A 17,183-nucleotide genomic window follows, 5' to 3' on the forward strand; every position below is an offset into this window, starting at 1 on the left:
ATAAGCTATTACATGTTGAAATTAATTGAGGTAACGCTGCCTCGTCGCACTCTATGATCCTCAATGGCTTTCCTCACATCTTACACAGCTGCGGGTCACTGCTGATACTGTGCCGAGAGAGAAGCTGAACATAATTAATTTCATTAGCCGGAGATATTTTATTATTTCCTGATGTCAACAAATACAGCTAAAAAGGAGAAGAATCTGACACTACTCGTCTGTGTCATAGACCTTAGACAAAAGTACCAAATGTGTGTGTATCCGCAGCTGAAAATAGTGCCTAACAAATATTCTATTACCCCTATTTGTGTCATGTTTGCTAAAAAGTACAGCGCCCACGTGTTTCAAGAAATTGCTTATAGACTTTTATAGAAAGTAATTTGTCCGACTCAAACATTTAAAGCCTAGTATTGAATTTAGGTGTTGAATACATAGTGTATACATGGAAGAGGGGCTGTGGTACAAGGAACGCACATCAGGATGTCTTAAAATAATCAGTATGGACAAGGCACCTGACAATTCATTTTAGTTAGTACTGAAAGTATGTCAACCTATCCTTTAACCTTTTCTCCCTCTCAAAATATTTCACTCCCCAGTCTCCCTGATGGTTTATACCGTTAAATTCCATTCATGCAGCAGTCTGGTATCATCTATTCACTGGGACGTTAATTAGGTCTGAGCAAAAGACCACATTACACTCACACAGATCATAAAGTGCCACAGGAGGCCAAACGGTTTATCGTGTAAATAGCCGGGTACTTGTACTTATGGCACATATTTGCCAAATGTCTCATTAACACATACTTAGATAGTCTCCCTCTCTCCTCCTTTCACTAAAACACACGGAGGCTCTGGTGGCCAAATTAATGCTGCATGTTTTAATTTACTCCCTGCTGGAAATTAAGAGCTGATAATGGATGCAAATCTGGCAGATTTCTCACTGGATCTACTGAGTTGCACTCTCCACAGCGGGGGGAGTGTGTGTAGTTAAGTTTGTCTCACACACACAACCATCACAACATTCCAATTAGAGCTAGGAAAACCCATATATTTGCCTAGTCACAAGATACACACAAAAACATGGGAGGCCATTTGCTAATTTGAAAAATAGACCATTTTAATAAAGGCTACATCTCTTCATAATTACAATAATTAAAGTACCGAGGCATCTTTTCAACTGAGCTCTATAGAACATATAATTTACAGTTTACAAGTGGAGTTGAGGAAGCCATGAAAAATATTATAAAACATATACATGATGAAACGGATACTAAAAGGCATAAAAATATCTTTTCGACATAAGGCCCCTTGAAAAACCAAGGGAGTAACAGGACCCTGAAAACTGGGTAAAACACGGCAAGAATCCATGTAGGCACAGCTTCTGTACTCTATTAAAACACTATGGACATAGTGTATATCACCACCATCATGATCATCTGCAGCTCATAGAGCAGGTTTCAAACACACACAGAGTAATCCTAGTCGAAAGCATCTCAGTCACACATACACATAAGTAAGCACGTAGGGGAGCACATCATAGAGCTTTTTGTTGGTAAATATTACTATTGGTGTAAACACATTTTGGGGACTCTAGGACCTGTTCAGGGCAGTTTCCTCTTAAATACATAGGCTATTTGTGCAATGCCTGCGCCGCTGAAACAAAGGCACTAAGATGCGACAGATCAAGGCTAAGCTGGGCAGAGACCCAGAGTTAGGAATTAGACATTAAAAGCATTTTCATAGTACACTCAGGGCCCTTCAGAGCAGATGGGGGACACGGCCACAAATAGCGCTGTAGTAGTAAATATATTATCAAACTTTAAGTGATGGAGAGCCGTTCTCAAAGCTTCAGCAGTGAGCTCTCCAGCAAAGAGATCACAGACGTCCAATTAAAGTCTCCAGAGCAAGGAGTGGACATTTGGAAGAGGTATTTTTGGAGTTTACAGTTCAATATAAGGGGCTGAGAAGGAATACAACCATTTTCTTTGATCGAGAACTGGTGCTCAGAAAGGGGGGGGGGGAAGAAAAAATCATGGATATGGAAATTGGAGAAGTTTCTCCAACTCCAAGCAGCTCGTCCATGGCAGAGTAATTAGGGTGGGACAGGGATATCTTCAATAAATAGCAATAGAATTCTTTACACAGCAATACGAGCATCACAATACAATGCAATGTACATGTATATCTGCATATACATATTAGCGATGTGCGAGCAAGTGCCCAGGGGCAGACGCTGGCGCAGGCAGGGTCAGGTCGGGTATCAGTCTCCGATTTAAAACCCTCCGCCCCATTTCTTGACAAGTGGTCATTCACCTAGAGTCTCTAGAAGTTTCTCCTCTGGAACCATGGAGAAGTTTCAGTCCAGCGACACAGTCCATCATTTTCTTCACTTCAAGGTGGGCTGTTCACATGATAGTCCTGCAATAGCGCCAACTTGCCCTCCTTCCTTTTTTCTTCTCCATATTCCATCCGATCCTTTCGCCCAGACCTCGACGACATTCCTTCAACAACGTCTCCAGTCCGACAGTCTTAGCTTAAGAGGACACATGCTTTGTGTGTGTGGGCATAAGGAGGAAGTACATCCACAGAGGTGCGAAGCGTTCGTGGGAGTTTATTCCACAACATGTGGGCACCCCAGCCTCACTCCATCCTCTCCACCTTGCCCAGGATTTTGCCCTGGTACGTGGGCAGCAAGGAGTCTTCGTCTGACACTTCCTCGAACACCGCGCCGCAGTCAAACTCATCACTGGCTTTTTTGAAGTAGTACCTGCAACACAGAGACATGACAATTAAACAAAAATCCTGGTACACTCAGTGCGCAATCAACCAAGCCTGCTGACCAACAGACGACTTTAGACTGGTGAGGTGGAACCTGCTGCTAAACAGTTTTGGTCTAAAATAAGAGACCGGGTCTCCTCCTCTACTCCCTCCGCTCTTTCTCTCGTTTACATCTGTATTTCTTTTTCCTCTCCACCTATGCTGTTGTGAGTTTTGCCCCGGCTAACCCAGGCCAATTAGGCCCAAGTGCTAATGAAGGGGTCCCTATGACAAATTTGGGTGCCTGCAAGTCTGCCTGTCATTACCCCCCCCCAACTCCTACACATCCGCTCGTGCACATGTTAGAAGGCACATGTGCAAGGGCATTCCCTCAGCCCAGTTTCATTATTACAGTGACAAAGACGAGAACAGAGAATAGGTAGAGGAGGGGGAGACGGAGGAAACAGTACACTGTGTCCTGGCTTACCCCTGTCGATAGCATGAGCTCTCACTGAGTGCTATGGGAAGGACAGAAGACAGACAACTTTCTGTGTGCATGTGTGTGTGTTGTAAAGGAAAAGAAAGGAAATCTAAGGAGGGGCCTTATCGTCAGCCATGACTTCACTGGGCCATTAATGATGCAACCCCCCCCCTCCCCATCCTCATTTTGGAGGAAGAGAAACCAGCAGGGGTGGGTTTGTTAGGGGGGGTCTCAGAATTCACTCATTAACTATGTAATGGAAAAATGCCTCAATTTGCTCCATGTGTGGGGCCACTGGAATGTTTGTGTGTGTTTGTGAGACTTTTGTTTTTTAACGAGACGAGAGGCTGACAACGCCGAACATGCAACACTTATAAAACGAGTGCTGTAGTCTTAAAATTAAAAAAAAATCCTCGCAAAAAAAAAAGGTGCCTGGGAGTGCACGTGCTCCAGTCAGCACGAGGGTGGTCACTAATAAAAAGCAGCTTCATCTGATATACAGGAAGGCTTCAACTTAGTGGAATGCAAGAGGCTTCTCTGAGGAAAACGAAGAGAGTTAATAAGACTAAGTAGATAAATAAGACGGCATGAAAGAGCACAAGACATGCCTGATAATTGTATCCTCCTTTCCTATCTGGAGGAGGAAGGGAAAAAAAAAAGAAAAAGTTGAGCCGTCCTACTATTATAAAAAAAAAACTTCAAAGAGGCATGATCTTTTTTTGCTGAGAGAGACAGACAGAGACAGAGAGAGCCTGAATTTCCACTGGAACATGTTTTATGTGGCTAGATCTGTTTTCCCCCCCTTCTCCCTGCTCTCTGCGTTCGCACTGACATCTGGCACCAATATCGTCTGGCAGGGCCCAGCAGTACTGTTCTTTGTTGAACCGCTGCCATGTTGAAATGACCCAACTCCACACATTCTCTGGCTGCTATTAAAGCGCCGCGCAGCTCTCTTTCCCAAAAAATGCGGATGGTATGACACAGGAACTGAGACAGCGAGCCAGGGAGAAAAGAAGAGGTGCGGGGGGGGGGGGGAGGGGTGGGTTGCAAACAGACAGATGTGAAGAACTCGGAGCTAAGTGCCTGTCACATTTGTTGATCCAAAAACACTGCACACATCTGGAGGAGGAGGACATTTCTGGGAGTTCCTTTGCCTTTCTATTCACCCAGAAATCATAGTTTGATACCTATAATTATTAACACAATACTCAACCCCGTGCTTATCCTGGAGACCGTGGCAGCCCAAACAATACGCTTTGATCTTTTCCCTTTAATGCCCACTGGTAAGAAGCAATCAAAGTAAAATCTCTCTGAGCAAACACACACTGAAGCGGTGCAGCCTCAGCCGGGGCCCTGTAAGTACGGCAAACAAGCGGATCTGGCGTTTAACAATCTGCCTTTCAAATATATCCATAAAATGATTACAACATGTGTAAACATTGTGCGTGTTCGACACAAGCACATTCATGCGTGCACACACACACACACACAAACACACACTCAAGCTGAGGGAGAGAAAAAAAGAGCCCCTGATAGCATCAGTGAAGAATTTGCACACTGGCCATTTGTGTGAGTCTTTGTTGGTTGAAATGAAAGAGGCCGGGGCTTCAAAGCCATGTGTATTAAGTGTGCCTTAGCATGGAAATCAATACCAGATGGGACCCAAATCGCTGCAGTTCAAACTCTCCCTCTAACCCCCGCTCCACCCAGCCTCCCTCCCTCTTGTCCTTTCCTTTTCATTGCACCCCCCTCAAGAGACGCACACACACCACAGAGGCCTGAAACTGTTTGCACACACACATTGAAACAAACCCCGATAACGGCGCTTCACGTAAACGTGCATGAAACACATTTGAAGTAAGGAGGAGATTTATATATTTTAGGGTGGTGAAGGTCACAGGTACTGACCGAAACTCACAGATACACATTTACAACAAGATGGTGCAGCCTGGATCATTCAGTTAGCACACATCAGCCACGCTCGCCACGTCACCACATTATGGGATGGCATTAATGATCTCAGATCGGGAAGTCAGTAATACTGCTCCCATGCCATTGAAGATACCGGGCAATGCTCATTTATATCTGTCCTCCACTTCTTGCCTGTGTTATTGCCATTTTAAGGAACTACACCAAGGAGGATATGGCTTAATTTGTGTTTGTTGACATGATAACACAAAAACTACAGTACAGATTACATAAGATTTAATGGAAGGATGGGTCTGGAAAGAACCAATTTAAACGGAGCAAATCTGGATCAGGGGGAAGAGCCAGGATTTATTAAACCCGTTTTAGATAAGATGTTTTTCAACATTTTTGTCGAATTCTAGTAAATATAGATGCAGTTTCATGTAAAACGTACAATAATCAATAACCACTTTGTGTTTAAGTTTTTTCTCTACACACCTGTAGTTGCCTTTCTTGCGGAGCTGCTCCTTGAAGTGGCCGAGGGTGAGACTGTGGCTCTTCATGGTCCTCCGGTAGGGGATCTCCTCGCCACAGAAGAAATATGTCACCACTGTCTCGCCACTGCAAACTCCATTGCTTCCTAACCCCTTCTTGCACTCCTTCACCCTGAAAGAGACAGAAATCATATGTTAGCAGGAGCCAGCACAGTTATGATACCATCCACAGAGGATTGACAACTTGCAGCTAAAGAAGACAGTGCTAGACTAGAGACACAAACAGCAGTCTGACTGAAGAACAACACTAGTGAGTGAGTGACCCAGTGCCATCAGTAAGTGTGTGTGTGTGCATGCAGAAGGGGCACAATATTAACAATTCCCCTTCAGCTATGTCCAAGGCTTTGTAGGCCCACTTCAGAGGAGCGCTCCCTTTGCTCGGCTCTGCTTGCCCCAGCTGACTGCCAGCTCGCTGAAGGACAGCCAATAAAAAATGATACATATATATGAAAGCGATGTCTAAGTCAGGTGGTGCAGTGACTACACACTCCCCACACACAAACAGCACAAGTACACAAGAATCATGCAAACACAGAAGCAGAGCCAGGCCTGTATGTACAAAGCTTAAAATAGGCTTCGCAAAGGGGGTCACCTTCTCTTTTCAGTGACTGCGTGTGTAGGCGTGTGCACATGTGTTATGTGTGGTACTGCACATTGGCTACGCGTCTGTCTCCCTACATGTGCGGCGAGGAGTGCGGGTGACAAGAAGGAAGAGTTAAAAGAGTAGAAGTACACTGCAAGGTGGAGGCTATGGCTGAGAGGAGGAAGAGGAGCAGAGAGGAGGAGAGGAGGGGGAGGGCAGGACGCTAGAGGCATCGTACTCTTCTGATTGGAGACCCGGGCTGGTTGCGAGGAGACTGGCAGGGCTGGGATTGGCTTGAGAGAGAGGGACGGACCCCCCCGCCTGGACAGGCACTAGGTGGCTCTTCTCTCGCTGGAGACTGGACATTGAATGCCTGGGAAGAGATCAAACCGAAAGTTTAATGCTATGATCAACAATACTAACCGATATTTCCTTGTGGGAAAACTAGAAATCACAGCTTAGAGCAACAGTCAACAACTGTTCTCCTTGTACCTTTGCTTGGTGGTCTTGGTGGAGACCTCCTCCAGTCTGCGACAGGCCTCCTCCAGCTGGGCCAGAGTATTGGGAGGGGGCAGGGGAGGCATGGCCGGGTCTTGGATGAATGGCTGGGCTGGCTGGTGGCTACGTAAGTGGCCACAACTTCCTCCACCACCCCATGTGTGTGTCTGGGTGGAAGTGCCTCCAAAGGATTTCTTGGGGGTCTGGGTACTGGGAGGGCAAATGGACAAAAGACAACATACATGATATACAATATGCAAGGGTGGGGAATTTTAAAATAAAACAAAACTTATGTTAACCCTTAAGAATTCCGTCAAAAAGCCACTGCTCACCTGTGAGCCTTATGCCTGCCCCGCTGTTTACTTTCCAGGATCCACTGCAACACATTTTGGGTGGGGTCTGTCGTGTCACTGGGCAGCTGCACAAGCCCACAGTCTTCCATAGACCGCTCTGCCACTCCATCCTCAGCTCCAGAACGACACACACGCCTGGATAGAGAGCTGGAACGCCTGGAAGGAAGAGAGGAGCAAAGAGAGAATTGTTTAGTTATATGCAATCAACGGATGAAAAGAAGAAATAAAATGTACGCAGAGTGCCTGGAACTGACCCCATGTTGTTTTCTGTTGTAATAGCGCCGCTCATCTCTCTGCCCAGGCTACGGCTGCGTTGGTATGGCTGGCATTCTCCACTGCTGGAGCACAGGCCATGCACCCTGAGGGCGGCCTCTCTTTCAATCTGCTCTTGAGTCTTGGGACTGGCATGATGGTGGATGTAGTGGTGGTGGATGTGTTTCAGGCTCTGCCGGCTGACGAGGGTTCTGTTGGGGCCAAAAGCCAGAGTGAACGCTCCTTGGTCGGGACTGGACGCAGATGGACTGGGACCCCCACTCCTCACAAGGGTCTTGATTCCAAAGCCTGCCCGAGCGAAGGGCCTGTGTTCTGGGGAGCTGGAGCGAGGGGAATGGCGGATGACAGCTGGAGACTGGCAGCCGGGGGTCTTCAGGACACGAGAGAGGTGTTCATCCAGGATGGCCTGGGGGTCCTCATCAGAGGAGCCCGAGAGGAGGGTCAAGGGGTGGGGGGAGAGCTGGGGAGCACTTCCCACGATCTCTGTATCTTCTCTTTCCTCCTCCTGGTTGAAGCAAACACTGTTATCAACTGACAAAAACACCACTTTAAAAAAGGCACCTTTCCCAGTAAGAACCAGTTACACACCTCCTGGATCTGCTGCAGCCTCTCCTCCAGAGAGCTGATGGTGTCCTGCTCTCTCTTCAAGCTCTCCAGGCGGGAGATGAGCTGCGCTGCGAAATCTGCCGGCTTCAGTGGGACCATCTCCTTTGGAGGACAACGAGTGCGCTTTTGGGGAGAAAGACATCTATTAGCTGTTGTGTCATCTTGTCATCCACCCATGACAAAGCTCCCAAATTCCTACAAAGACATCGTCCTCCTCTCGCCTCATCTAATTATGAATTGTTCTCCACCAGCGACTACTCTACTGTAGGTGGTACTGATCAGGGCACTAACATCGGCACACAGGACTATGAGGCTGTTTAAAGCTGTGGCATGCCTGCTGTATGGTCACGCTGGGCCAGGCCTTGGCTGGTTCCCTCTGTCAGCATCAGCAGGCCTCTTTAAAGTCAGCTCACTTCAAAGACTTCCTCGTCAAATATCAAACACTCAGTAGGGGGAGAATAGGGTGGTGGTGGGAGGGATGGAGGGATAGATAGATGGGAAGCAGTGGCTTTACATCTAGGAATAAAAGCCACATATCGACAGGGGGTGGAAGAGAACTACAGGGAGGAAAGGATGGGGGATTAAAAAGTGGGAGAAGTTGAGATGCAGAGATGTGTGCTCGCAGGAGGGCAGAGAAAGAAGAAATGCAGAGAGGAAAGGATTGGAGGACAGAGATAAAGGTGCCAAAAAGGATGGGAGATAAGAAAGGTTGAGGTAATTTATTCCCCCCCTTGTCACACGCTGGGCACCTTTGAGGTACAGTATAGTGACAGTAGGAGAATCTCTGTCTGTGTGTGCACTTATTAAATTATTTGCATTTTTTGCACTGGGGCTTTCTTGATGTTTCTTCCTCATTTTTGTTTCTTCCATTCCTTTGTAGTGGGGATGAAGGGGAGAAAAGACAGAGAAAAAGGAGGAGCCCGAGGCGGCTGCACCATGGGAACGGCAGCCATCGCCAAAAATCAGACGGGAAACAAAAACAAGAATAAAAGCGAAAATAAAGCAAAAAAGGGGACAGCGGGGGGAAAAAGTGGTGAGTACCAATCTGTGAATCTTTTTCTAATATAAGTAACACACTCCCATCATGTTGAAAAAAGGGCTGACATCAAGTTTATTTTAACAAGCTACTCCTGCATGATATCTTCTCCTATCCTTCTCTCAACCTTAAGTTAGCGTCTATTAAGCCTTAAGCTACCGACTCCCCTCTGACCCACTGAGACGTCACATGGCACGCTCAGACTCTTTGCTTAAGTTAGATCCCTCGGTTTTAGGGGAGGGGGGCTGGCTGAGTGTGTGTGAGTGTGTGTGTGTGTGTGTGTGTGTGTGTGTTGGGGGGGTGCAATGGAAAAAAAGGGGGCCAGCTCTGTTGGAAGTTGTCACTTCCCTGTGCGTTTGCTCCATTCATCCTTGGATCAAAGCGCTGCGTGTGCCTGTGTGTGTGTGTGCGCGAGTGAATGTGTCGAGTATCTTTGTGTTTTTCTTGGGGAAGTTGGCTGATTTCAGAGCCCTCGGGATAAAGCGGCAGAGATCTTCCTCATCTCTCCCTATTCTCCATATTTACAGCATCAGTGGGGAAGAAAAACCCTGGTGTGTTCCGAGCGCTGGGGCGATAAACAGCTTAGAGACCCCCCCGTTTCCCGCAGACTTCAAGGAACCCTAATGGGGGTGTAGGTGACACCAAAGGTAGCGGGTGTTTGTATGTGCGGGTGTGTGTGTGTGCGCGATAGTGGGAGGCTGGGTCTTTGACGTTACTCTTTAGATCTTTGCTGGTGTTGTCGAACTGAGGATGCCGAATACAGTTTGTGCGGTACTATTCATAGAACCAAGAGACCCGGAACAGAGGGTGGTATGGAAATTAGACAGTGCGACCCAGGTTCAAACAGACTGAGTATGTGTGTGTTTGTGTACTTACAGGGAAAGCAGGCAGAGAGACTTGGCTATTCATCCTCATGTTGCGTTGCATCTCTCTGTGTAGCTGTTTCTTGGAGCCCAGTTTATACGGAGGGATGCCATCTCTGGGGGTGTGCAGACAGATCACAAAGGTCAATTACCCAATCAGCTACATCATTAAAGACCAAACAGCCATTCAGGAAGAAGCTTGTTAGCCAACTGGGTAGATCAAACACAGTGCAAGCCAGAAGAAATCTAATTTATTAATTCTCCTAAGAATTTTTTTTCATCTTTCAGGCTTAATCTGAGAACAAAGAAGATACTCAGAGGTATATTATGCCAGCATTTACAGCCTTGTATGTGTGTCGGAGCCGATTTTCTGTAACGTGGTTCTGAGTTAAGTGGTAAGAGGTTCTGGTTGCATTAGAAGTGACACAAATTATTTGCTCCGGCTTCAGCACAACACCAGGAAACCCTGCTGATCGATTCCTTTCAACCTTCACACACACACACACACACACACACACACACACACACACACACACACACACACACACACACACACACACACACACACACACACACACACACACACACACACATAAACATCTACTAGCCAGATGTGAACCCGATTCTTCAGAGTTTTCCTTTAACACCTGATCCATATATTGTCTGTATGCGATGCACTCTCACCTACTGGAAATACTAACGGCTTAGTGCATGCAGAAGAGATTATAGGACACGTCCACTCAACCTGCTCTATTCACGCATGAGCTCAATCAAATATTACACAGACTTTATACGAGGGTAAAGTCTGTTTAAAGTCTGGTCCAAATGGTTCAGACGTTTGTGTCGCACGCACAGCTCCTCTAGATAAGTTCAGGGTTGCAGTGCATGTGTGGAAAGCAGCTGTAGTGTCAGCATTAGCATTCCCCCGCTGACGTTTATGTTGAGCCGAGGACACCGTTAGCATCAGCGACTCATTCCACTGATTCAAAGTGTTACTGCGGGACAGGACCCAAGGGTGCAGCTAACCTGGTTAAATCTATCTGAGGGACTGAACGGCTGACTGGCGAAAAAGATGAAATCAAACAACAAACGGCAAAAGCTCCGGCTTCAAACTGCAGCACTTGACAGAGTGAAACAGTGTCTTTTCTCCCATGCTAAACAGCAGTTTCCTGGTGACCTAGCCTAACTGAGGAGCACTTTTCCACTTTTGCTTTGAAATGCCACAGTCATGCGCATAAGCAACCCTCCCCACGCACACACACACACGTTCACACACACACACCACCTCCCACCCCCAATCTTCATTTGGCAAGCGCTGCCGCAGCCAGCCTCTGATCTCCGCACATCAAAAGGCTGGTTTGTAAGATAAGGTAATGTTTGAAGTCTGCGCAGCTGCATTCCCCAGCGTCCAAGCAAATCCATAAATAAGATATAAGCAAAAATCCCCCCTCCACCACTCTCTTTCTCTTCCCACCCAACCGCCTCCTCCCCCGTTGCTTTTTTTTCCCTTTTCTATTCTTTCCGTTATCTGTAAATGAGATTCAAATGTTTATGGGTCGTTTTAACTGACCTAAAGAGAGGCAGATATTCTGATCAAGGACAGAGCAGGCAGGAAATGAGAAGGGGGGGGGGGGGGCGGTCATTGCTGTGGCCAGGGCTTTGTCATTGCACTGGGTCAAAGTACAGCAGAATAGGACTATATTGGCGTCTGCTCTTTTGAAGCTGGGCCGTCTAGAGATATGCCCGAGCAGAGGGATCCCTGTTAGAAAGAAAAACTCTTTATAGCTGCCATGTTCATGTGTGGCCGAGCCCACTGGTCGCACTAAACATCAGTGTCTCAGTCTTTAACTATCATGATCTCCGTCATCTCGTTGTTTCAATGACATCATCTGCGCAGGCCTCCCATGTGAGATGAGGTAAAGAAGAACTCGTACCAATATTTTTCTGTTTTCTGTCCAAAAACCAGCCGACCTGAAATCTCCCGGCCTAGAGCTGTGACTTCATAGCACCTTGTCACTCGACAGACACGTGATTACGCCAAGCTTTCCTTTAGGTGAACGCGGCCCTTAGCATGTACACAGATAAGCACTGAGCATGTGAGGACAGCTGCGTCGAGCACATTGGACAATCTCTGCAATTAATGTCAACGAGTTTGCAAACACAAACGATGCACATTTTTAAGTATAAAGATTCATTGAGATCTTTGAAATAATTTGGGTTTTGGATCAACAACTGATGCACTAAACATAAATTCTCCGTACTCTTTACAATGCATCAACTCACAAAGTCCTCTAGTGTTCACAGTAAAATGTTATTACAGAATATATAAGGAGGGGGCCTGGCACTGACTCATGCCGAAACCTGGCAGCTCCAGAGTCTTTAAGGGTTTTCAAGGGGCCACAATTCACCAGGATTTCCACTATAAAGACTCCGAACAGGCAGCAGAGGGAAGGTGCGACTTTATTCTCTTCATTTATTTATTCAGTTCCATTTCCACAGCACCTATATTTCATATTCCTGAAACATGCTTCTGTTCTGACATTCTCATATATTTGGTGAATATCCACTTACACACTGCTGTCGGTCATGGACATGGCGTCGTCGGTCAGAGCGTCACTGGACACCTCGCTGTCATTGGTGCTGCTGACGGGGGCGAAAGAGCCCATGTGGCAGGGGTTGAACGAGTCTCCTCGTTTGTAGGATCTGAGGAGGTTACACAAGCAGAGATCAGATTAATACTAATGCAGCTCCATGAAACAGCATACAACAGGTGGCTGACATATAGTTTCCACTTTCTCGTGTGTATTTCCTGTGGGTTTCTGATCTAAAATGAAGACAGAGAGGGAGGGTGCATTTGTGTGACCTTGTCTCCTACAGATAACAACTACAGCTTGTAATGAATGCATGTGACTGGCTGGCCTGGGGTCAGGAAACCTCCTTCTCTCTGAACTACAAGTTCATCTGCATTGAGTAAAACTTTGTGTTTTTCCCCCTCATGCCTTCTTATGCAGCACACAATTTCTCTCTTTCCATTTCTGTCTCCCGCTGTGTGTGTGCATTCTTGCCATGGTACAGGAGGAGAAGAAAAGGGGCGGGGGGGGTTACCAAAAGAAAAAAAAAGTATAGAGCGGAAGCATGAGAGTGTGTCAGAGAAGGAAAGAAAGGGGAGAGGAAAAAAAAAGGGGGGAGAGACCCAGCATGACTAAAGCTGTAGGCCCCCAGCACCGGGCTGACCTTCAGAGGGGCTTGCAAAGAGTAAGGTATTTAACACAGCTGGCCTTGCATTCTTCCCTCCCTGCCTCTCTCTCACCCCCTCATTTATACTTTCTCCTCCCTCCCTTTCTTTCATGAGAAGCCCCCCCACCCACCCCTCTGCCCTTCCTTTCCGCTCTCTTTCCCCCTCACTTTCGCTCAAAAGCATTGCCCCATCGTCCCCATCCCCAAGTTTTTGAAAAAAAAAAAAAAAAAAAGATAAAAGTGGTGAAGGCGGAGGGGAATGAATCAGGCAAGAACTGACGCAAACAAGAAAAGAGGGAAGAAGAGAGTGAGAGGGTTGGTTGGGGTCGGGGTGCTGATTTTCTGGTGTAGCTGCTGCCATTCAGGGTTTGTTTTCTTTCTCTCTCTCTCTCTTTTTTTTTTTTTTTTTTTTTTTAAAGAAAACCTGAGATGAGAAGAGGTGAGGAGAGGGAAGCGGAAAAAGGAGAAATGAGTTCCACATGGTTAGAAAGCTGTGGGGTGACAATGGGAGAGGAGAGGAAGCCGTCTTTTCTACCTGCTCAGCTGACAAGCATCACTCAAAACAGAAAGTCTGGGATGGGAATGATCATCCCATCAACACACACATGTTAATCCCTGTTGTTCAGATTCAATAGCTGTCATTGGTAAAGTTATCTTAGCAAACCTTGGGATTTAGTGCTGCGATAGCAACAGGAGCATCAGCCCATGATCTAATGTTGAGTCTCCTGAAATACCTCCATAACTTTGGTTATTTATGATAATTTCTGTTTCAAGGGTTTATAAACCCTTCAGGACAACTGCAATTCCAGAGAGTGCCATCTATTGATCTGCTAAAGATCCTCTGCCAAAGGGGAGAGGACAGTGTGATTGTATACAGGAGGAGGCATAGCATAGCAATGTCATCATCTATTATTTGCTGGCTGGGGTCAGAGCCAGTCGTGCTCTGAACTTTTCCTGTGGAAGACGATCCCTCATTCTGCAGAACTATTTCAAAGCCCCGGAAATCCAGGCGAGCGCCAGCAGAGGGCTGCCGCTGGATATGGTGACAGGGGCCACAGAGAGCCAGGGAGGGAGACGGGGGAGAGAGGGAGAGGGAGAGAGAGAAACAGATCTCTGCAAACTTAGCAGAAACTCTGGGATGAATTTTCCACTTTTACGCATGCATGAGAGCAGATTGTATGTGTTGTGCATTATTTACGCACAGCATGCTCTGGTTTTTAAGATAAATAGAGATTTAAAAAAGGTGTTGCATCCATACCTGTATCCCCCCTCCAGCACCTCCACCGCCCTCATGGACACGGGGGTCCTGTTCACCTTGGCTGACAGTCCAACCAGCGCTTTGGCTTTGAAATCACAACTCCACTCCTCCTCTTCATTGAGCGTGGGCAGGTATCCACACACTACTTTCAGGTCACCCAGCACGTTGGAGTTGCCGTGGTTGGGGTTTTCTCCTCCACTCCTCACGTACTCGAGGTAAATGTCAGAGGTCAGAAACATCTGGTAGGCGTTCTCCTCCATGTTGGTCTGGATCTCAGTCTGCGCCTGGTCGAACATGGCAGAGTCGATGTGCTGCTTCTTGATATTATCCCGAATGTAGGTTTTGGTCGCGGGCTTGAGCTGTTTGGCGACGATGCTGTTGTTCTCGATGTAGCGCTTGTAAATGGCTTTGGCGACTCTATGCGTTTTGGTATCCTTGAGGTCCATTTGCCTGAAGCCATTGCAGGCGAACCAGAAGTCCAACGTGTCCACGCATTTCTGCCGCTCCAGGAATGTCCTGAAGAGAAGAGCCCCGTCCTGGTCCCCGAGGAGCGAGTGAAGAGACTTGGTCCATCGGGACAGCGGCGAGTCCGGGGACGCGCTCCCCTCGGGCTCCCCAAGTCCATCCTCGTTCCTCCTGGCCGATGAGCCCGGGGAGCCGAGCAGAACCGACCTGGGGAGTTCCGCGGGTCTCATCACTGACAGTTTGCCGGGGTAGCAGGGCGCCTCGCCCTCCTCCCCGGGCACCGGGGGTCGAGGGGCATCTTCTCGGAAACTACTGGCGATGTGGTCCATGAGCACCCGGCTCATGGCTCTGACGGCTGGAGCCTGCGTGCTGTTCGCCTCCTCTGAGCTTCTCCTGTAATCTGCTCACTCTCTTCTGTCAGCGGGGGAGCTTCTCTCCGGCTGCCCGTCTTCTCCCTGGAACACAAAGTATCGATCTAATCAAAGCCAGATCCGCCCCAACTTCAAAGCGGCAGAGGCGCAGCAAGAGTCTCCTCAGTCCCCCCCCACCCCCCCACCCACACTGACTTTTACAGAAATAAAAGAGCCGAGGCTAGTTCACAGAGAAAACCAGAATAAAAACGCTGCGGCAGCATTACGTAAACAGTGATGCTTCACATCTCAACGTGGAGTGGGATTCTGTTCCGAGGCGCTAATGGCTGGGACGCGATCTAACAGTGATTCCCTCTCATGCTCCGGGGAGAGCAACACGATGCCTGCACTGAAACCACTTCTCCTTCCTGAGCCTGGACGCGGGTAAAAGTAGTAATTACACGTGTGTAACGCTGGGCTGTTAATTGAAAGCCATTAATGAAGTAATTCATCCTGGATGCCGGAGCATTACGCACGGATCCATCCCGGCTGCTGACAGGCTTCCAGCCAGAGAAGACTTCTCCAATCCCTGCTGCCACTTTCTTTTTTTATTCTATTCACCATGTCTGATCGGTCACTTCCACGCGTCTCTAACCCACATCTCATCACAAGCGACCGGGCATCCCATCGAGCCCGTGGGTGATGAGAACCTGTAGGACACGGCACCAAACTCGAAGAGATCGAAAAACGTGACTAAAATTGTTAATGGATCCAACTGGCTGCTGCTGCTGCTGGCGTGTGTGAGTGAGCTACAACTCATGGTGCCTTCATGCGCTCAGATGTTCCAAACATCCAGATGTTGAGCCACTAACGCAGAGATTACGAGCAGTTCGTAACATACGATCAACGCCGCGATCTATCAGCTGATGAAGCAGATGTCAAAGAGAACAACTGGTTCCAGGTTAAACTTGTCAAAGATGAAAACAGCTTCAGGCTCAAAACCTTCCTAAACCAACACCCTGGGCGAATTATCGAAAAAATAAGCTGCCGTGCATATTTATATTCCACAAATGTACATTCCTCCCACCGCACTAAAAGTCACATTTAAAGTTTCTTTCACGGTACATTTAGGGCTAAGAGAGAGAGAGTAACCTCACCCCTCGTTACCGTCCGACTCCATGTACACAGCAGAGGTCTCAGATCTTGTGGGGGAGGAATTCCACACACACACACAGAGAAGAAGAAAGCAGCACTTGAGAGAAAACTTCTACTTTTAAGTCACGAAATCGAACAAACCGGATTAAAAAAAAGGTTGAAATGAGGCAAAAGATACAGAAACGACTCGATGTGTTTTGGTAGTTTTTTTCGTGGGGGTCTTTAAACGCAACAAAAGCGGCACATTTCCCACAGAACAGAACTTCAAAAGCGAGTCAACAGCAGATCAAAGGCAACTCAAGCGGGGGCCAGTGTGAGCAGGCGCGCACACACACACACACACACTCACACACACACACGCTTTGAAACTTACCATCGATCTGCGGGTCCTCTACTCAAATTAAAAAACTCCTGTCCTGTTTGTTTCGTATCCGAAAAACGCGAGTAAATCCACAGAGCTCCGTCTCCTCAGCGTGTGCACATACAGTCCGTCCAGGCTCCAGAGGAAGAAGAAGAAGAAGAAGAAAAAAAATAGCGCTTTTCTGCCTCCTCCTCCTCCCTTTCTCCACCTCCTCCTCCTCCTCCTGCTCCGGTTGCTCTCAGGCTGCCATGCCGCACGGTGGCTCTCTCCTGCAGGCGACTCCTCCACCGACTGAAGCGAGAGGCTGGAGCAGAGCACTTCAAAGCCAGGAGCCGACTGCCAGGTCCCGACAGCAACATACAAAACAATCACAGCCTCTCGCAGCCTCGGAGATACATAGAAAAACAAACCGAATAGTTGCCGGTGAACGCGTTTAACGTCAGCG

The 17,183-nt window shown here is 47.6% G+C and overlaps 1 protein-coding gene across 1 annotated transcript; it reads right to left on the reverse strand.

Moving 5' to 3' along the window:
• Positions 1–1,091: 1,091 nt before the first annotated feature.
• Positions 1,092–16,441, reverse strand: LOC133023139 (axin-2-like). Its single transcript, XM_061090096.1, is given in 12 exon segments — positions 1,092–2,767; positions 5,645–5,812; positions 6,522–6,656; positions 6,776–6,991; positions 7,114–7,290; positions 7,389–7,912; positions 7,996–8,136; positions 9,926–10,028; positions 12,484–12,615; positions 14,408–15,221; positions 15,224–15,327; positions 16,380–16,441. Coding segments are annotated over 12 exon segments (2,664 nt in total). The 5' UTR covers positions 16,403–16,441; the 3' UTR covers positions 1,092–2,640.
• Between the last annotated feature and the right edge of the window lie 742 nt (positions 16,442–17,183).

The sequence above is a fragment of the Limanda limanda genome, chromosome 17 (genome assembly GCF_963576545.1).
Source record: "Limanda limanda chromosome 17, fLimLim1.1, whole genome shotgun sequence".
In the NCBI taxonomy this organism is placed as follows: Eukaryota; Metazoa; Chordata; class Actinopteri; order Pleuronectiformes; family Pleuronectidae; genus Limanda; species Limanda limanda.